Source organism: Capra hircus, chromosome 29 (assembly GCF_001704415.2).
Source record: "Capra hircus breed San Clemente chromosome 29, ASM170441v1, whole genome shotgun sequence".
In the NCBI taxonomy this organism is placed as follows: Eukaryota; Metazoa; Chordata; class Mammalia; order Artiodactyla; family Bovidae; genus Capra; species Capra hircus.
This window is the reverse complement of record NC_030836.1, coordinates 41,027,106-41,048,745: the sequence shown is the minus strand read 5'-3', so window position 1 is coordinate 41,048,745 and position 21,640 is coordinate 41,027,106. Positions and strand designations below refer to the sequence as shown.

At 44.5% G+C, this 21,640-nt stretch overlaps 2 protein-coding genes across 3 annotated transcripts; both read right to left on the bottom strand.

Moving 5' to 3' along the window:
• LOC102180465 (mammaglobin-A) lies at window positions 1,975-5,244 on the bottom strand. Of its 2 annotated transcripts, none has more exons than XM_013975890.2 (3): window positions 5,085-5,244; window positions 3,278-3,464; window positions 1,975-2,166 (listed from the first exon to the last, which is right to left on the bottom strand). In XM_013975890.2, the coding sequence occupies exons 1-3, from the start codon at window positions 5,137-5,139 to the stop codon at window positions 2,085-2,087; spliced, it is 324 nt and encodes a 107-aa protein (XP_013831344.1). In that variant the 5' UTR covers window positions 5,140-5,244; the 3' UTR covers window positions 1,975-2,084. The 2 variants fall into 2 exon arrangements, with proteins under 2 accessions (XP_013831344.1, XP_005699829.1); XM_005699772.3 differs by having other exon boundaries at window positions 3,274-3,464; window positions 5,085-5,240.
• On the bottom strand, window positions 18,304-21,084 carry LOC102180194 (secretoglobin family 1D member). Its single transcript, XM_005699771.2, has 3 exons — window positions 20,957-21,084; window positions 19,121-19,308; window positions 18,304-18,432 (listed from the first exon to the last, which is right to left on the bottom strand). Exons 1-3 carry the CDS (start codon window positions 21,009-21,011, stop codon window positions 18,370-18,372), a joined length of 306 nt encoding a protein of 101 aa, XP_005699828.1. The 5' UTR covers window positions 21,012-21,084; the 3' UTR covers window positions 18,304-18,369.

Below are 21,640 nucleotides of genomic sequence, written 5' to 3'. Positions count from 1 at the left end.
ACACTTTAAAAAAATATTTAGGAAGTATTTGATGATTTCTTGATTTTTAAAGGAGTGTGTGTGTTTGTGTGTTTCTTTTAGCCAAGTGGTTAGAGGTTTTCCTATGATCATTCTGTTCTCGGTTTTCATTTTGATTCCACGGTGGTCAGAAAGCATACTGTGTCTTTTGCTGTGGCCAAAGTCAGTTGAGTGACGTGCTGACATGGACATTCCAGAAAGCTGCTTCCGTTTGTTCCAAACTTCGGTGTTTCTTCCAACACTCCCATCTGCTGGATGTCTGGCAGTTGCTGGTGTTGCCAGCAAGGTCCTCCGTAATCCTCTTGGGCTCTGCATGGCTTTGCAGGCATTAGCCCCTCCAGCAGACATTCTTTGGTTATATCCTCGGCTGGGTGGTGTGCCTGGCAAACGCGTGACTGTGTTGAAAGGGAACCTTCACTCCGCTGGGACAGCTCTATGATGTCCTGGGGCAGATGGAGGCCAAAGCTGTCTGAGTGCTGAGACTGGGGCTGAGGAGAGAATTGCTTGCAGCTAGGAGCTGCCCTTACTTGCAATCCTGAGACCTCCTCCCTTCGAGGCTGAGACCGGTCTGACCAGAGAATGGCTCCCCATCGCAGGACCCCCGTCTTGTGCCTCTTTCCTGTACACATTATACAGGAGGGAAGAGTCAAAACTTCGGGGAGCTGAATTGTCCCAAGAAAGGGCCAGAGGTCTTCCTGGTAGAAAGGATGGTCCCAGAAGGAAACAGGACTCTGGGAGGTGTGAGCAGAGGGGCAGTAACTTATCTTTGGTGAGAGGATTGTGGGGACTGGTAGAAGTAAGGGGAGCTAGGGTTCGATTTTAAAATTTCTTGTTTTGCTTTGTTCCAATGTAGTGCACATTTCCCCCTGATCTTCCTGACTGCGTAGGTCGTTGTGTGAATGAGGGGATGAGTTACGCTGCCACTCGAGGGACACATTTGGGGAGAGTCCTACAGTTCTATTAGGCAGCATCAAACATCCGGTGGCTCAGACAGTGAAGAATCTCCTTGTAATGCAGGAGACCCGGGGTGGACCCGTGGGTTGGGAAGATTCCCCTGGAGAATGGAGTGGCTGCTGCTGCTGCTGCTAAGTCGCTTCAGTCGTGTGCGACTCTTGTGCGAACCCAGAGACGGCAGCTCACCAGGCTCCCTCGTCCCTGGGATTCTCCAGGCAAGAACACTGGAGTGGGTTGCCATTTCCTTCGCCAATGCATGAAAGTGAAAAGTGAAAGTGAAGTCGCTCAGTCGTGTCCGACTCCTAACAACCCCATGGACTGCAGCCTACCAGGCTCCTCCGTCCATGGGATTTTCCAGGCAAGAGTACTGGAGTGGGGTGCCGTTGCCTTCTCTGAACGGAGTGGCTACCCACTCTAGTATTCTTGCCTGGAGGATTCCATGGACAGAGGAGCCTGGCGGGCTACAGTCCACTGGATTGCAAAGAGTCGGTCAGGACTGAGAGGCTTACACTCACTCAAACATCTCAGGAATTAGAGTAAATAATATTTTTGTGAACTAATGTTAAAAGTTAAGATTAGTGCCATATATCAGATTTTAAAATCAGGACAGGATTCACCCTGGCTTTGCCTGAATCATCTCTCTCTGTGGCTCTGTTCCCAGCCCTGCACACTTGGGGCAGAGACAGGGAGAGCTGAGAAAGGCGCCCCACCCATGGCCAGCAGGGTTCAGAATGAAGATGAAGACTGACACAGGTCAGGGAACTTGTGTATGACCCAGTCACCAGAAACTCCCCTCTAGTTCCTGGGGAGATGGGGATGAGGAGGGGAGGAAAACCCGCTTTTCCAGAGAGACAATTAATGTTGGGCTTAGAAATGGTAAGGGACAAAGTGCTTTTCAGACACCTCTATCCTTCACCCCTGTTATTTACTGAATAATTCTCTGTGTGTGTTATATGCAGAGCTCTATAAAGTATCCATTTGAATCAGATAATAAAAAAGAACTTCTGATATGCAGATACTTTATTGAAATGAAAATGTATTTGAGGTTTCAACAATTGTCTTGCAGTGTGTAGATTAAAAGACAAAAAAGACAGACAGCTTGTGGTATATACTCATCGCCAGTCGACATTTCTGAGCCAAAGTTCTTGCAGAAAGTTAGAATGCTTTACAGTATATACTGTTGTACATGACTTCCTGAAAAACAAACAAACAAAAATCACTTAGATTTTTAGCTCCCTCTTGCAAAATAAAATCTTGCACAATAAACGTTTCTTCTAAGTGTTATCTTGAATGCATTCACACACATCTGACATTCAAGAGAATTAGTGCTGGAAGTTAAATCAGAATGATCCCATTTATCCTATCATTCAGGAGACATTTATTAATCCCAAAGAAGTGCTGGTGCTTCCAGATCTTATCCCCACCAGAGGTCCCTTGAGTAAGTTCTTTTCTGCACATTTCTTGCTGTAATAACTTATCTATAATGATGCTACGTATATTATCAGTTTTCCATAGAATCGTGACAATCTCAGCTTCAATACAAGGACCCAAGACATTTTTGAATTCTTGTGCAGACTTTCTGTCAGAAATATAGAAAATAGCCTGGACCTTTATCTTTGACTTTGTAGCCCACAAAATCTTGAGGCTGTGACTCAGAAAGAGCCATCTGAGTTAGGCTTTTCAAGAAAAAAAGCCTAGCATCCTGCATTGTAAGGATCATAGTAAATGATGTAATTTACCATTTTCACTGTTTCGAATATACCTAACACCATATTCCCTCTGCAGTCAGTACGACCAATCTCCAGACTATCTTCAGGTTACAAAAATGAAATTAAATACCTGTCAGATAACTCCCATTTTCCCTCAATATCCGACTTCTGAAAGCCACTATTCCACCCTGTGTCTCTATGAGATTGGCTACTCCTGAAACCTGGTGTAAGAGTTAGGCTACCTTTGTCTTTTTGTGACTGGTTTATTTCACTGACCATAATGTGTGTGTGTGTGTGTGTGTGTGTGTGTGTGTGTGTGTGTGTGTGCCTCTGTGCCTACTGGGGAATTGAGAGTTAGGTAGACCCTTTGCTTTTCCCTCTATTGTCTTTTAAATTTATTATTCACTAAAGATTTCAGCCCTGTAGCCGTGGACATCTTTCCTGATGTCAAAGTCATCAGACTCACCACACAATGAAATAAACAGAAATATACCACATTCATCACTTGCTTTGGTGTAACGAATAACAAACGTAGAGTCTATTTGTCCCTGTCCCTTGGTTGTAAAAGCACATCAGAAGAAGCTGAAATTACCAACATCTGTTTGAAATTGGCCAGAGTTTCATTTGACTGCTGGAGAAAACATTGCTTTAATTCATCTGCAGCATTTTCCTCATTTTCAGTCTGTAGGAAATCTTTAAGATATGCTCTGTATTCATCCTTGGACACAGTGGGATCAACTGCTTTATCGATCACATTGTCAAGAAGGGAGCAGCCAGAAGACCCTGGGAAGAAAGAAGCAAACATGGGCTCCATTGTGTGTGCATGAACGTCTTTGGAGGGCAGAACCATGATGGTTGTCATTCGTTTACATCCCTGTAGAGATGTCTATTCAGAAAGATTGTGGCAAATGGTCTTCAGTTCTCTATTCTACGAGAGTAAACTTGGGATCTGGGATTTTTCTAAGACCTAAAACATCTGTGCTTCTTCTTGCTAGCCTCTAGAAGCCAAACCTTATGTAACCTTGACTAAGGAGGGCGTTGAGGAAGTGAGACGTTCTGACTCAGGGCAACATACTAAACTTTATCTGGTCTTTCTTTGTTCAGAGTCATATGATGCTTCACCATTATCATTTCAAGTAACAAGTAAAATTTCCCAGGATTGTACATGTACTGGTTCTAGAATGTTGTCCATTAGCTCTGTTGGTGTTAATGATTTTCTGAAACAAACAAAAACAAACAAAATAATGTTTGTGAAGTGATCTGTTGTGGCGACCTCGGTTGGGTAGGAGAAAGAGCTCTGGAACTGGATTAGAGAGAACTGGCTTTTATTCTTGGGTCTGTAATTTTTTATTTAGTTGACCTTGAGCCTGTCACCTTGAACACATCTGCAAATACTTGAGGAACAAATGAGGGGAGGATATTTAAAAGAGCTCTGTAGGACTTCTTTGGAGGCACAGCAGATAAGAATCCACCTGCCAATGTGGGGGACGTGAGTTCGACCCCTATTGGGGAAGATTCCACAAGCCTTAGGGCAGCTAACCCTGCGTGCTACAGCTGCTGTGCCCACGCTCTACAGCCCTTGCTTTGCAACAAGAGAAGCCATCGCAATGAGAGGCCCTCGCACCCCAGTGAAGAGTTGCCCCCACTCGCCACAACTAGAGAAAGCCTGGGCAAAGTAACCAAGACATAGTGCAACTAGGAATAAATAAACAGAAATGAAAAAAGAAGAAAAGAGCTTTGTAAGTTGAATAAAGTAAACTGTGTCTGTGACTTATGACCGAAGACTAGACTAGCTGCCAGGGCAGTAGTCTCTAACTGGATCTTCACTGGGGAAGGAGACCTCCAAGGAGGTGTGAGCTCCCCTCTTCAGGCAACACTGAGCAGGGAGGGACTGGGAGGAAAGGCATTCCAGAAGGGCTCAAATCAGCTGTGAAAACTTGTGAAGAGTTGGAACCCCCAACTGGGTGCAGGACCCTGGGTCGCCCACCGCAGCCTGAACTTCACCTCCTTGAAGATTTCCTGTTTCTTTTCATATTTAAGGAGACTCCAAGAGTGCATTTTTCAGGAAACCCATCTGGTATAAAATCAGGAATCATCAGAGCATCTCTTCCCCTTGCCCTGCTGAAATGCCTAATTCTAGTAGTCAGTCACTAGCCTCATCCCGATTTCATGGCACCTGTGACAACGGTGGGACTCCCTGAATGTCGTGAGACACTATGTGCAGCCCCAGGGCAGAGGCAAAGCTTACAAAGGGCCTTCTTTCAGATGTTCTGGAATGAGTGATGATGCTTACGTCTCTGGCGGGCAGGCCTGTCCTGTACTGGTGCTTGGGGGTTGGGAGCTCTTGCACAGGGAACCAGACAGCAGCCTTAGCCCCACATCTGTGCACCCGTCAGTACTCACCTGCATAGCAGTACAGGGGGAGGGCGACCAGCACGAGGACCGTCACCAGCTTCATGTTGGAGGCAGCTGCTGCTGACGAGTCAGTCTAATGTGTCAGAGAAGAAGGAACTCACTTTAGAGGTGAGTGCCCAGAATGCCTCCTTTTATTCTCCAGGTCACCACGCTAATCCTTCCCACAAATGAGGAAATGAGTCACAGGATAAACCTGGCATTGGACCAGGAAACAACAGCAGGAACCAATAAGAACCCAGACAGCCTGTGTTTCTGTTGGTAGAAAACTGAGGAGACAGAGTCTTTGGGACCCCAAACAATTTCGTAACTGCCGTCATGATATATGACTTTCAGTTCAGTTCAGCCACTCAGCCGTGCCCGACTCTTTGTGACCCGATGGACTGCAGCACGCCAGGCCTCCCTGTCCATCACCAACTCCCAGAGTTTACTCAAACTCACGTCCATTGAGTCAGTGATGCCATCCAACCATCTCATCCTCTGTCATTCCCTTCTCCTCTCACCTTCAATCTTTCCCAGCATCAGGGTCTTTATAAATGAGTCAGTTCTTCGCATCAGGTGGCCAAAGTATTAGACTTACAGCTTCAGCATCAGTCCTTCCAATAAATATTCAGGACTGATTTCCTTTAGGATGGACTGGTTGGATCTCCTTGCAGTCCAAGGGACTCTCAAGAGTCTTCTCCAACACCACAGTTCAAAAGCATCAGTTCTTCGGTGCTCAGCTTTCTTTATAGTCCAACTCTCACATCCATACATGACTACTGGAAAAACCATAGCTTTGACCAGACAGACCTTTATTGGCAAAGTAATGTCTCTGCTTTTTAATATGCTGTCTAGGTTGGTCATAACTTTTCTTCCAAGGAGCAAGCTTCTTTCAATTTCACGGCTGCACTATATGACTTTTTAAGTAAAATGAATGCAAATCTGCTTTCTGAATGAAGCAAAGCCCAGCATGGCAAGCCTGTGTTGTCCTCCTTGTTTTTATTATTATTGTGATCATCATTATCTCTTCTTCCTCCTCCTCCCCTTCCTCCTCCTCTTGTTTCTACTCTCTTCTTCTTCAAAGTGCAAGTAGCATATGCTGTGGGTCTGTTCTGCAGGTTTACCAAGCGCAAGAGCTGGGTGTGATACCACATACCTCCTCTGGGAGGCAGAGTTCTCTTGCCTATAGAAGCTTTTTTTCAGTAAGGTGTTTAAAATTTGGGAAATGTTAAAAATTAAAAAAACTAAAAATCTACAAGGAGATCAAACCAGTCAATCCTAAAGGAAATCAGTCCTGAATATTCATTGGAAGGACTGATGCGAAGAACTGATTCATTGGAAAAGACCCCGATGCTGGGAAAGATTGAAGACAGGAGGAGAAGGGGACGACAGAGGATGAGATGGTTGGATAGCATCACCGTCTGGTTGGACATGAGTTTGAGCAAGCCGCAGGATTTGGTGATGGACAGGGAAGTGTGGCATGCTGCAGTCCATGGGGTGGTAAAGAGTCAAACATGGCTGAGAGACTGAACTGAACTGAAAAATTAAAAATGTCCCACCTCTGTGAAGTTTGTTTTATCAAAGACTATCTCACTTAGTTCACTCAGTTTCATCAATTTCTTCTATTATAGATCTATGAATGAATTTTCATCTACTTTTTGTTAGGTTTTGAGGGTTTTTCTTCCACTGACACAAAGGATGTTGTGAAGTAGAAAAGCTGATTGCTTAGGGGAGGCAAAGCTGAATGGTGGAATGGCGATGGGATCTGGGTTCATACAGATGTGGATTTGAAGCACGGAGGCAACACCTAATCATGAAGGGTCCTTGGACAAACTCGTGGTCATTCTGAGCTTCCTTTCCTTCACTGCTAAAAGGGGCATAAATGATGCCATGCTTGGTTTTGTCAAGATGAGACTCCATGTAAAGAGCCTATCACAGGGCTTAAAACAGGGTATCATGGATTAGTGGGAGGTTCATTCATCCACCCACCCATCATCCATTCGTCTATCCATCCATCCACCCACCCATTCATCTTTCCATCCAACCGTCCACCCATCCATCCACTTCATTTCTCTATCCACCCACCCATTCATCTTTCCATCCATCCGTCTGCCCATCCATCCACTTCATTTATCTATCCACCCACCCATTCGTCTTTCCATCCAACTGTCCACCCATCCATCCACTTCATTTCTCTATCCACCCACCCATCCGTCTTTCCATCCATCCGTCTACCCATCCATCCACTTCATTCATCCATCCGTCCACCCATCCATCCACTTCATTTATCCATCCGTCCACCCATCCATCCACTCATCATTTAGCAGTACCAGGAGCTTCTACTCTGATGGGCCCTCTGCTATGTATCACACATTCATTTGCAGGGATAAGTTAGACCCGGACCTTGCCCCTGCGGTGCAAACGGGGCAGGCAGCAGACAAGCCTTCAACTGAATGAGTGATATCACAAAGCAACAGCTCTAAAGACTAAACAACCACTAAGGACAGCGTCCTGCAGGGAGGTCCAGACGAGTTGTAGGAAGAAGGCCTTTTAAGCTTGGATGAGTGGACAATGACCTCCAAGGGAAGTTCTGGGAAGAGTGTTCTATGCGGAGGGAACAGCAGGTACAGAGGCCCTGAGGAGCAGATTGTGCTTGTCATGACAAGGAAAGCAAGGAAAGTGTATCTCTTGATGTCACAGTGGGGACAGGCTAGCCTCCTAAGAGAGAACCCACACCAGTTGAAATAGGGGTGATAGAAAGGGAATAGGAACAAGGGAAACAAGGTCAGCTTAGGTTCAAGGACTAGAGAGTCAGAGAAAAGAGTCAATAGTTAACTACCCATAAATGTATTATTTGCTCTGTGGATCATTTGGAACTCATCCCTTTCCATCATTCATAAATTGCCAAGAACACTACTGATTTAGCAAGAGGTAAGAAATAAGGAAGAAGGCTATGTTCTTACATACTCATTTTCCCTCAGGTGACCATTGCTGGTGATCTGCCTTCCAAAGGCAAGTGAAGGACATTGGTAATGAAATAGGAGATGGTATCCCTGACCAGGACTTAATGGAGACTCTGGCTGGTCACCCAGTTGTTTGGACCTGCCTGTTACCTGCAGGGACCCTGGCCCCCCTCAGAGGTTTATTACTCTGAAACAAATCCCACATCATGTATGCAGTTCCCACAATAAAGAGGGGTGTTCTCCATAGCAAGGTATGATTGTTCTTAGGTGAATTAAATAGCAGCTTGCCTTGCAAAAGACTACTTTGCAAGCCAGCATTTACAAGGAGAAATAGAAAAAATCAAAAGGTCAGGATGCTTGTGTTCTTGGCTTGATTTTGTTTTCTTTTCCAAAGGGATTTTGACTCAAGTCCCCAGATTAAGTCCTGACACTAGAGGTGTGAGGGACCTTCAGTTTCTGTGTTTGAGTGACATTTATTGACCACCTACTATGATAAACCCCAGGGTAGGGGTGAATTATTCACAACTTTTACCCTGACTGCAGGAGACACAGGAGATGTGGATTCAATTTTTGGGTCAAGAAGATCCCCTGGAGGAGGGCATGGCAATCCACTCTAGTATTCTTGCCTGGGAAATCCCATGGACTGAGGAGCCTGGTGGGCTATAGTCCAAAGGGTCTCAAAGAGTCAGACACGACTGAGCGACTAACACACACTTTTTCCCTGACTACCTTGTGTTTGGGGGAAGAAAGCATTTGGTAAGGGAGTATTATGTTTGGTCTGGTATTGAGATCACAGAAGACCTGAGATATGCTCATACTCATATTTTGGTCATTGGAGGCCACGGCATATTTAATGCAAGTAATAACATTTAGTGACAACCATTTTGTCCCCCCTCAGGGATTCATCCATTGATCCAAAAGTGTACCAAAATTATTTTGAAGTTTGTGTGCTCTATGCTCAGGTGTGTCTGACTCTTGTGACCCCATGGACTGTAGCCCGCCAGGCTCCTCCGTCCATAGGATTCTCCAGGCAAGAATACTGGAGTGGGTTGTCATACCCTACTCCAGGGGATCTTCCTGACCCAGGGTTCAAACCCACATCTCTTATGTCTCCTGCACTGGCGGGTGGATTTTTCACCACTGCACCACGTTTTAAAATTTAGATGATCATAAAGTTTTTTGTTTTTTTTTTTTAAATTGTAAGTGACCCAGATGAATCAACTCCACAATATTCTGGGGACAAGATAACACCCCTATTTCTTTATTTTCATTCCTTCGGTAAAACTGGTTCTGCCTCCCACCTCCAGGGCTGTGGGAACATTAACCCGGGGCATGTTCTTTGGAGGTGAGTCTCTTCCTCCTTAAGATCATGCCGAAGTCTAAAAGTCTTGAGAACTAAAATGTCACCTGTCATGTCAGTAAACAAGGATGTTTTTCTGGTGGAGACGCACTGAACCAGGCCAGAAACTTCAGGAGAGGCCCTGGTTTGGGAGACATTTTTGTCGTCAGTGAGTTGTCTGTTGTTCAAGTCATCAGGCCTTTCCTAGACTGGATGCCCCTCCTTGCCTTGGCCTCAGCCCACTGTCGGAATTTCACAGTTGTGCCTCTGTGCATGATGGGAATAGTCTTAGGAATGTTGTGCGGTCCCAGCATGTTACAACATGTAAGTGCTTAGAGTAGGACTGGGCACAGAGCAGGAAAAGCCTACATGTCAGCTGCTAGCGATTAATTTTATAAAGTGGAGAAATGCGTTATGATCAGCTTGGAAAGACTACTAGGACCTTTTGAGACTACTGAACTCTCTGCTTCAGATTTACCTTCTCTAAAATACCCACGGAAGCCTTATGGTCAGATCCTAGGTGAAAGGTAATGAGTTTGAAAATAAAGCATTGTACCTTTTTAAATTGGACTTCCCTGGTCGCTCAGTGGTAAAGAACCTGCCTGCTAATGCAGGACATGTGGGTTCAATCCCTGGGTCAGGAAGATTCCCTGGAGAAGGACATGGCAACCCACCCTAGTATCCTTGCCTGGGAAATTTCAGGAACAAAGGAGCCTGGTGGGCTACAGTCCATGGTGTCACAAAAGAGTAGGATACGACTTAGCAATGAATTAACTACAATCCCTTTAACTTTTTTATTTGGCTGCACCGGGTCTTAGTTGTGGCTCATAGGATCTTTAGTTGGGCATGTGGGATCTAATTCCCTGACCAGGGATTGAACCTAGTCGGCCTGCATTGAGAACACAGAGTTTTAGCCACTGGATCTACCACCAGATGGCAACCCACTCCAGTGTTCTTGCCTGGAGAATCCCATGGACAGAGGAGCCTGGCGGGCTACAGTCTTTGGGGTCGCAAGAGTCAGACACGACTGAGCAACTAAGCACGCCAACACCAGGGAAGTTCCTAAAGCACTCTATCTTGATCCCAACATTCCACAGTGGCTACACTAATTTACGTTCTCACCAACAGTGTAGGAATGTTGGACTGCAAGGAGATCAGTCCATCCTAAAGGAAATCAGTATTGGATATTCATTGGAAGGAATGAATTACGGTTTTGTCTGGTTATATGCCCAGGAATGGGATTGCTAGATGATAATGCAACTCTTTTTAATTTTTTAAGAAATAGCCGTACTATGCTTCAGAGTTAGTTCAGTTTAGTTCAGTTTCTCAGTCGTGTCCGACTCTGCAACCCCGTGGACTGCAGCACAACAGGCTTCCCTGTCCTTCAGTCTCTCCCAGAGTTTGCTCAAACTCATGTGCATGGAGTCAATGATGCCATCCAAGGATTTCATCTTCTGTCGTCCCCTTCTCCTCTTGCCTGCCATCTTTCCCAGCATCAGGGTCTTTCCCAGTGAGTCAGCTCTTCACATCAGGTGGCCAAAGTATCGGAGCTTCGGCTTAGCATCAATCCTATGCATTGTTTTACAGCACTGGACTTTATTTTCATCACCAGACTGAGTGACACTTCCGCTTTAGCCCAGCCTCTTCTTTCTTTATGGAGCTGTCTCTCCTTTCTTCCTCTGTAGCATATTGGACACCTACTGACCTGGAGGACTCATCTTCTGGGGTCATATCTTTTTGCCTGTTCATTGTGTTCATGGGGTTCTCAAAGCAAAATCATTACAAAGAATGAAATTATGCCATTTGTGGCAACATGGATGGACCTGGAGATTATTTTACTAAGTGAAGTAAGTCAGAGGGATTCTTGTGACCTGGACTTACACAACTGCCTCGTGTGAACTCCAGACTGACCCCCATGGGGGTCTGGTAATTTTCTTCTCCAGCCCTTTGCTGCCTGTGAGCCCTCCTTCCTCACTGTTCTTGTCTCAGTCCATCTGAATTGAAAATCCTTATTCATTCCTGAGGCCACATCAAGGACAGCCGCGTGTTTTCATGCCCTTTCCTGGCCCCTCAATCTATGGAGATCTCCCTTCCAAGGTCCTTTTGGCACTCCATGGTGAGCTCTCTTTTGATCTCTGCAGAACCCTGAATCGGTGGCCCTTTCCTCCCTGTTCTGTTCCTTGAGGGCATGGCTGGTGCACCTCTGATCTTTGTGTGAAGGGAACTATGGTAAGTGCTTAAATAATCATTGTGTCAGTGTTTTTTTTGAGATAGATCTTGAATTGATACAAAGACTTCACTGATGATAATACCTACTTTTACTACTAAGTCTATTTAGAAAGAGAAGCTTATTTAAACTTGACTCTCTACTAAAGGATCAAATCCAACATTAAAAGCAGGCATTAGCCTGACATCCTGGTGCTAACACTATCTTCTTTATGCTCTGGATGAGGACTTTGGAGTCAAAATAAGGAGAGGACAGGTCAAGAGAGAAGGAAGTTGGAACCCAAGCCATCTGAAGACTGTGTCACCTCCTGTTTCCAAGAAGTAAGCATTATCTTGATCCAACCTAACCTGGATCCATCCACTGACTTAGAGTGTTGAGCCGGATTTGGAAGCTGAGCCAGGGTCAAGAGTCACCTCCAGCTAATTCTCTTTGGCTCATCCACCAAAATCCTGCACTTTACACAACTGACATTTCCAAAAACTCTGTGGTTAAGCTTTCAATCCCCATACCCATGTGACAGCTACATGGCTAGTTAGATATTTACGCCATTCTCTTCTCTGTTCAGTTGGTAACTTTCCCCTCACTTCATGGGCACTTTTGTTGCTAATCATTGACATCCCCAGTTGTGAACCTCCGGTCCTTAGGGACATTATGAAGGGTATATGGAAGAACTTGAATGAAGTATTTCCATTGCTAGAACAGTGATTCTCTACTGCGGCTGGTACCCATGCTCCTTCCTCCAACACTGGACGTTTGTCAGTGTCTGGAGATGTTTTGGGTGCCCGCACAGGGTGGGTGGCATGCTGTTTGCATCAAGTGGGTAGAGACCAGGGATGCTGCTGGACAACCTGCAATGCCCGGGGTATCTACTCAAAGAAGACTTCTTCAGCCTCAAATGTCAGTTAAGCCACGGTTGAGAAATTCAAGAATAGGGAAACATCGAAGTTGTTTGTCCTTGTGAGGAGGTAGCTACCTACTCCGGGGCTGTAAATGCAGCCTCAGGGCAGACAGATGCTGGCAGGAGCATGGGCATCTGTAGCCTCCGGTACAGGGATGTTCCACTTCATATCCATGGCTTTTCCCAGGCTTGTCCTCACTCCTGGGGGGCGGGGGGGGGTGGGAGGGGGTGGGGCGGGGGGGGGTGGGAGGGGGTGGGGCTGGGGTTCCTTTCTCCTCTGTTATCCTCATCCACTTTGTCTTTCAAGATCTGACTCAGCCACCACCTCCCTAAGCAAGTCTTTCTTCCCAGAGGATGCAAACTCTTAGGAGCTTTGTTCATCCTTGAATATCTAGAGGCTGCTCATTTCTATAATTGACTCTCATTCTCAGTGATATACTTCCTAGTTTTCTTCAGTTCTCACTCATGTCTTGTCACTTAATGATAATTCATTAAGGAGATTCAGTAATTCTTTCAACAGAACACATCCAGTTTCTCCTAAGTTTGGTGTAGCATAGATTCCAAGTTGACCAGAGATACTTTCAAGCATCGTAACCAAGTTTTGGGGTCAGACTTTGCTGCAAACCATTTTTTTCAGCCCCCTTTCTTCTATCTAGGCTGTGTTTTTCATTTGTCTTACACCTTCCCGTAGTTTAAAGAATTTTTGTTCAAAATAACAATATAGGAAGATTGTTCAAAAACAAAAACATTGAAAAACAGTTTTCACAGAATAGAGAGCCCAGGAAAAAACCCCACACTCCTACAATCAATTCATCTTCAACAAAGGAGGGAAGGATATATGATGGAGAAGAGACGACTTCTTCAGCAAGTGATGTTGGGGATGCTGGACAGCTGTATGTAAACTGGTGAAGTTAGAGCACACCCTTATGCTAGCCAGAAAGATAAACTCCAAATGGCTTAAAGGTTAAATGTAGACATGACACCATGAAATTCCTAGATGAGAACACAGGTGTAACAATCTCTGACGTAAATCATAGCAATGTCTTCTTAGGTCATCTCCCAAGACAACAGGAATAAAAGTGAAGCAAACTAATGGGGGAGCTTCTCTGGCTGCTTGGTGGCAAAGAATCCGCCTGCCAACGCAGGAGGTGCAAGTTCAATCCCTGGGTCAGGAAGATCCCCTGGAGAAGGGAAGGGCAACCCACTTCACTATTCTTGCCTGGGAAAATCCCAGGGACAGAGGAGCCTGGTGGGCTATAGTCCATAGTGTTGCAAAACACTTGGTCAGATACAGCTTAGGGACTCAACAACAACAAAACGAATGGGACCTAATTAAACTTAAAAGCTTTTGCACAGTAAAGGAAACCATAAACTAAATTAAAAGATAGTCTATGGACTGGGAGAAAGTATTTGTGAATGGTGTATTCAGCAAGGGCTTAATTTCCAAAATATATAAACATACAACTCAATATTCAGAAAAAACAAGCAATTCAATAAAAAAAAATGGGCAGAAGGCCTAAATAGATATCTTTCCAAAGAAGACATACAGATGGCCAATAGGCAAGCAGAAAGATGATTAATATTGCTTATTATGAAAGAAGTAGAAATCAAAACTACAATGAGGCACCACTTCACACTGGTCAGAATGGCTATCATCAAAAAGTCTACAAATAAGAGGTTGTGTAATAAAGGGAACTCTTCTACACTGTTGGTGGGAGTGTAAATTGGTGCAGCCATTATGGAAACAGTAGGGAGGTTCCTTAAAAAAACTAAAAAATAGAGTTGCCATATGATCCAGTGATCCCACTCCTGAGCATATATCTGAAGAAAACTCTAATTTGAAAAGTACGTGCATTCCAATGTTCATAGCAGCACTATTTACAGTAGCCAAGACATGGAAGCAATCTAAATGCCCACCCACAGATAAATCGATAAAGAAGGCGTGATATATACACACAAAGGAATATTACTGAGCCATAAGAAAGAATGCTATAATGCCAATTACAGCAACATGATGGACCAAGAGATTATCATACTATGAGAAGTAAGTCAGACAGGGAAAGACAATCACTTCTATGCAGAATCTAATGAATGATACAAATAAACTCCTTTACAAAACAGAAACAGATTCACAGATACAGAAAGCAGAGTTATGGTTACCAAAGGGAAAAGGGGGTGAAGAGGATGGGGGAGGAATGATTTAGGAGTTTAGGATTAGCAGATACAAACTATGATGCATAAAAGAGATAAATAACAAGGCCTCACTGTATAGCACAGGAAACTGTATTCAATATCTTATAATGAACTGTAATGGAAAACAATCTGAAAAAGAATATATATAGATAGATAATTGGATCGCTTTGCTGTATACAAGACACTAACACAACATTGTAAATCAATTATACGTGAATTTAAAAAACAAAAGAGTGAATTCCCTGGTGGTGCGGTGGTTGGGAATCAGCATTTTCACTGGTTTGGCACTGGTTCAATCCCTGGTCAGGAAATGAAGATTCTGAAATTTGCACAACAGGGCAAAAGAAAAGAAAAAGAATATTTAAAACTTAAAGAGAAAAACCAGTTCCCAAGGAAGAGCACTAGACACCTTCCATTCCCATCCTCACCATGTACTCTCATTCTCATCTACCACTTTCTTCATTGTCTCCTGGTATCGACATGTTCTCAATATTTTTTCTGTTCTCTACTGGTTAATGTATAAAAGTCCGTGTCATTTCCTGTATATATGGGATTGCATGCTTCTTTCTACAGGCTTCCCTGGTGGCTCAGTGGTGAAGAATACGCCTTCCAATGCAGAAGATGTGGGTTTGGTCCCTGGGTCCGGAAGATACCCTGGAGAAGGTAATGGCAAACCATTCCAGTATGTTTGCTTGGAAGGTCCCGGGGACAGAGGAGCCTGGTGGGCTGCAGTCCATGGGGTTGCAAAAGGGTCAGACATGACTAAACAGCAGCATACTTCTTTCTTCACCTACTTCCTCTTTTTTGTAACGCACACCCTCTAATACCTTTTGACAAAAAGCTCATTGGAGACAAAACTTTTGAAGATTTATACTTCTGAAATATCTTTATTTTCATGTTTAAATGATAGTTGATTGCGTATAGCATTATATCTGTCTTTAGCTTCAGATAAAGAAAGCTGAGTGCCAAAGAACTGACGTTTTTGAACTGTGGTGTTGAATAAGACTCTTGAGAGTCCCTTGGACTGCAAGGAGATCAAACCAGTCCATCCTAAAGGAGATCAGTTCTGAATATTCATTGGAAGGACTGATGCTGAAGCCGAAACTCCAATACTTTGGCCACCTGAGGTGAAGAACTGACTCGTTGGAAAAGACCCTGATGCTGGGAGGGATCGAAGACCAGAGAAGAAGGGGATGACAGAGGATGAGATGGTTGGATGGCATCACCGACTTGATGGACATGAGTTTGAGCAACCTCCAGGAATTGGTGTTGGGCCAGGAGGCCTGGTGTACTGCAGTCCACAGGGTTGCAAAAAGTTGGACATGACTGAGCGACTGAACTGATAGCTGTAGCTGAGAGCCTTTGAATTTTCAGTGTTACTTCTGTGTCTTCTAGTCTTGTGTGGACTCCATTTTTTTACAGTTTATTGTTAATTGGAGGATAACTGTTTTATATATTGTGTTAGTTTCTGCTGTACACCAACACGAATACGCTATCAGCATACATCTATCCCTTCCCTCTTGAGTTGATTCTGTTTTTATTTTCTATCTGCGGGTATGACTTAGTGTTTCTTTCTGAAAACAGCATCTTTCTTTAGAGTGAGTTAAAGTCACAGAAAGTCACAAAATGTGTTTGGTTGTGGGGAGTGAGTTATTGGGTTATTACTTTCATATTCTTCATTTACAGGAAATTTTCTCTCAGTATTTCTTTGGGGATTTCCTTATCATCCTGATCTCTTCCATTCTGGAATTCTACTAGTTGGGTTTCTTGGATTGACACCCAGGGACTGAGTTGTGGAAGTCCTCATGTGTCATGTCCACGGTGGGCCTGATCCTCCCAGCAATGATTCCAATTTGGGTTTCTCAGAGTGTTGCAAGAGCTCCATGAATCCCTGTGTCCATAAAGCATTGTGTGTGGACTGAATATGTAATGTATTTCACAAAATAGGGACTAAATTAAGCACATGTATTTCCTGATGTGATTAAAAATACACTTTTAAAAACCTTGTTATTCATTGATAATGGTAGACAATCATTGTCTTCTGTTTCTCAATTAAGTGATTGTGTAAATATACCCCATGTAATTTGAGAGTGTTTTCAGATGAATAATAAGTTCTGTTACTTGAAGCATTTGGAAACACGTGCCCTCTAGTATCTTGGATTTACAGAAGTGGTCTCAGATTCGCATCCCAATTTTAGAAAAGAATTTGACTGAAGTCACCACGTGTAGGATGGTGTGTTACAGCAGCCGCTGGAAACTGGTCCAGAAGCCTATGGTATGTGCTGGTTTTCACTAGATAGTGGGTCCAGTAGCCGGGAGAGGGTAAGGGCACCTGGAAGAGGAGTAGGTTGTGGGCAGATGGTGTTTTCAACTTTATACTTTCCTTCAGCTGTGACTGTGGAGTCCTTGAAAGGTGTTGTCCAGGTGGCAGCTGGATGCTTGCTTCTGGAGTTCTTGGGACAACTGGAGAGAGGAAGCATTAACTCAAGATGTTGGTGAAGGTAGAGATGATCAATGTGATTGTGCAGAATGGGAAGGAGTTAACCGATGGCTGAGCCCTGAGTGTTCACTAAGAATTGAGAAGAAAATGGAGAACAAACAAATTGCACTGGACAAATCATAGGTTTGAAACCACAGTGAAGGTAAAAGGACCAAGCAGTTTGGTTATGGTTAATATGAGGACAAAGCATGAATGACGCTGCTGGTTGGAGGTCACATGACTGGCCAGTTATGTTGTGCACACTGCATGCGTGCTCAGCCACTTCAGTCATCTGATTCTTTGCGATGCCATGGACTGTAGCCCTCCAGGCTCCTCTGTCCATGGGATCACCAGGCAAGAATACTGGAGTGGGTTGCCATGCCCTTCTGCAGGGGATCTTCCTGACCCAGGGATCAAACCCACATCTCCTATATCTCCTGCACTGCAGGCGGATTCTTCACCCCTGAGCCACTGGGAAGCCCCAGATATGATGTGCTGCTGCTGCTGCTGCTGCTGCTGCTGCTGCTACTGCTACTAAGTCGCTTCAGTCATGTCCAACTCTGTGCGACCCCATAGACAGCAGCCCACCGGGCTCCCCCATCCTTGGGATTCTCCAGGCAAGAACACTGGAGTGGGTTGCCATGAAGTGGTATCCCTCAAATCAAGACCAGTAACAGGAATGTTTAACTGCTTTTTACCCTTAAGTATCCCTTCATCCTCTGGTGGCTCAGTGGTAAAGAATATGCCTGCCAATGGAGGAGCCGTGGGTTTGATCCCTGGGTTGGGAAGATCCCCTGGAGAAGGAAATGGTAATGCACTCCAGTATTCTCGCCTGCGAAATCCCATGGGCAGAGAAACCTGGTGGGCTATAGTCCATGAGGTCGCAAAGAGTCAGACAAGACTGAGAGACTTCATCATGGCACCATGAGTGGAAAACCTGTAGAGAAATGCAGGCTGATACATAACCAAATATTTCTTCTTGAGAGCCCTGCACCTCAGGTTTCTGTGGATAATTGGATATTGGGCCTCTAAAATTTACTAGTGATGACACCCAATGGTCACTTCATGATGAAAACCACCCCTACTCAAAGCCAGAAACAGCTGAATAATAACAGGACAAGGAGAGAAGTGCAGGGCAAATCATTTATTGAGCAAGATGTTGAAACCTCTACATTTTCCATGGAAGATCAGGTGATCACGCAGAAGGATCTAGTAAACCTTTCACATCTGTAGCAGTACAATTCACCAGTATTTTCCCCTGAAACAGAAAAAGAAACAAAGGAGAAATCCATTCTTGCTGCTGGAGATGACACATTAACACAGACTCTCATTCACAACTACGTGGTCGATGAAATTTCGACCAGCCAAAGGCAAGTGGGAGGGCCCACGGCAGGAAGCCAGAGTGTACGCTCAATGACATAGGCCTGGTACAATCACAACAAACCATGCAAGTCAGGAAAGAATCCTTTCCATAGACAAGCAGATAAACCGTGAGGTGGTCATCATGGGCAGGTTTCCAAAGGAAGGAGGAGGATGAAGTTTGGAGGGGGCAGTCCAGGCATTCTTTTCTCTGATCTCCCAGGAACTCCACACATTCAGTCCAAAAGGGACAAGGGTTACAGGATAGGGGCAGGAGTGAGGGGAAGTAGGACAATTTCCTGCTGCTCTCAGCCTTACGATGGGGCCAGGTCAGCACATGTCCTCCTCCTTAGGACACTCTGGACCACCTGGCACCCAGGGAAGTGACCCCAGAAGGAGGAACATGTCCAGAGGCCCTGTGCAATCTACCCTAGGGGAGCTCGGCAGGTGGGATGTCACCATCCAGCCAGTGGCCGAGGGTTAGAAGTTAGCAGTGACAGCTGCCCCCTTCGGAGCAGCCCGCTGACCCCGCTCCTGGCATGTGCAGCTGAGCAGAAGCTTCTGTGCAGCCAGAAGAAAGACATTACCAGTATCTTTGTAATGAGTAGTCTGTTTTGGACTGAGAATTCATTCGTGCATTGCTTCACTTGCATCTTGGCAGCCACGGCTTCTCGAGGTGCAATGTACTTCGCGAGTGACAGCTTGTACAGTGGGTCAGGACTATAGAAGTACTCTTTCAGATCCAGAACAAATATTGGACAGACAACTGCATTGGCTGGAGCAGAAGGAAAAGAGATACAACTGATGTAGGGAAAGTCACTTTCCCCGGTGGTTCTCTGAATTAGAACTAGACAGGAACCCCAAGGGTTTTACAATCTCATCTGGTAATTGCACCAACAACAGGGCAGGACCCTAGGGCTGTGACTTCCTCAAGACCCCAGAGCAAGTGGCTGAGCCAGGACTAGAAATCAGTTTCCCTGAGTTCAGTTTTTTCCTTTTTAATGCATACCCACAACTTTCCAAAGCTCCCTCGCTTTGCTGAAATTCACTTTCCTTTGATTAAAAAAAAAATCAAGTTTTGCCTATCAGTTGAGTGACACTGTATTTTGTCTTGGATACTGGGGAAGAGGAGATTTTAGGAATTGAGTTTTCAAGTGAATGGTAGAATCAGATCTTACGAGAGATCACAGCAGGGGGGAAGAATAAACCTGGAGAAGTGTATGTAAACTATATGCTATTTTGAGACTAAATTAAAGCATAGGTTTCTATCATTGGATGCAGATATAGCTAAAAAAAATCTAATCAATTTGAACACATTTGAAGCTTATACACAAAGTAATGATTGATTCTTGTATTCTGTAGTGATGTACAGAATTCCTAGAGAAGCTGAGAGGTGGGAATAGGTGCTTATTCCTGACCCCACCAGAAGAGTGCTGAGGCCAGAAGTGATCACATTTTCCTGGTCTGGATTGTCCATCCCCACCAACTCTTGAACCACTGGCAGCCTGGGATGTATTCTGTCAAGGCTCTGATCTGCCCCCTGGTCAGACATCAAATTGTGCAGGGAATTTGAAAGGGCAGCACAGGGAAAGAGAAGGACGTTTAGAAAGTTCGATAAAAGAGAAACACTCAAAAGAGACTTGCATCAGTATTGAGGGCATGAAGCAGAGCAAAAGTATGGATGAACAAACAGCTGGAATTAATCGTAGAAAAATGAAGTCTGACTCTAATGAGCACAGTAGTTCTACCACCATTAGTGGAAAGTCTCCTAGGAAACAAGTGGCATTTGCAGATATACTGAGTGCTGCTTATTTGCAGACCCCATTTGAAGATCTTATATTCAGAGATTCAGAGAACACTGACTCTTCTTGAAGTAAAAATCTCTCCCCCAAACCCTTCCAGCTGTAACGTTTTCTGAGTCTGAGGATATTCGTTAAAAAGGCTGTCAACTCAGCTGTCACCTAAGAAACTCTAGGAACAAGAACAGCAGTAACTACTAAATATCTAGACTCTTGACACATTTAATCTGACTTTATTGTCGTAAACTACTCTTGGTGGACCCTGAAAAACGGAATGATTAAGAGGATTATCTGGAGAGACTAAGCATTTTGTTCAAGGTCAAAGCGCTGTGATTCACATCCAAATCTTACTATGTCACACTGCTTCTGAAACACAGATCACAGACGAGGAGTGAGACTTTGGGTAGAAAGCTTTTAAAATTTGCCTGCAATGAGTTTTTGGTAAGAGTTCTAGAATATATTGGAAATTGATCAAATGGGGCCTGGGCTTGTGGAGGACTCACTGTTAAGTAGAGGAAGAGGTTTGGATTCTGATATGTTGCTCCCCAACTCCCCAGATAAGTTCACCCAGTGAAAATACCAAGGGAAAAGTTCTCACCAAGAACTTTTAGAAAGGATACTCACCCTCGTAGTAGCAAAGGGCCAGAGTAACCAGCAGGGTGGTCACGGACAGCCTCATGGTTTATTTTGCTTTGAGTTTTCAGCCTTGGTGAATGACAAGCAATCAGGAGCTGAACTCAGGAGCCTGGGGAGCCCAGGGCTATTTGTACCTGGATAGCTCTGTTGGCCCTGCCCACATGGACATACGGCAGGTGGCAAAGTCTGGCTTCCAGCCCTTCCTTCTTCACTCAGGGCTTGATGCCATCCACAATGTCACAATGGCTTGGCCAAAGTCCCATTCACAGGTACCATACACCTCTCCTTTGCAGTAAAAACCAAGGTTGTAGTTTCACAAATGTATAATCGGTTAATGGATGCAAGTTCCCCCTGGGGGTCAGTGCTTGGCACAGAGGAGAGGATAAGCACATCTTCCTTGAATAAATGAATGAATAAAGATGAACAAGACTTTAGCTCAGTTAGGGTACATCTTTAGCGTAAGATTATGCCTTAAGGAGAAAGGTTAGTAGCCTGGTGACAACTGTGAAAGAAATCAGTGATTTTCAGTATCCCAAGAGAAAAAAGTGTGAAGACTAAGAACATCCCCCCAAACTACTAATTTTTTCTACTCTGCTTCAAAAAGTATCACAAGAGATTTCATATCAAATTAAGCTCTAATTTGATGAAAGGCTCTCCTCTTGACTTTTCCTT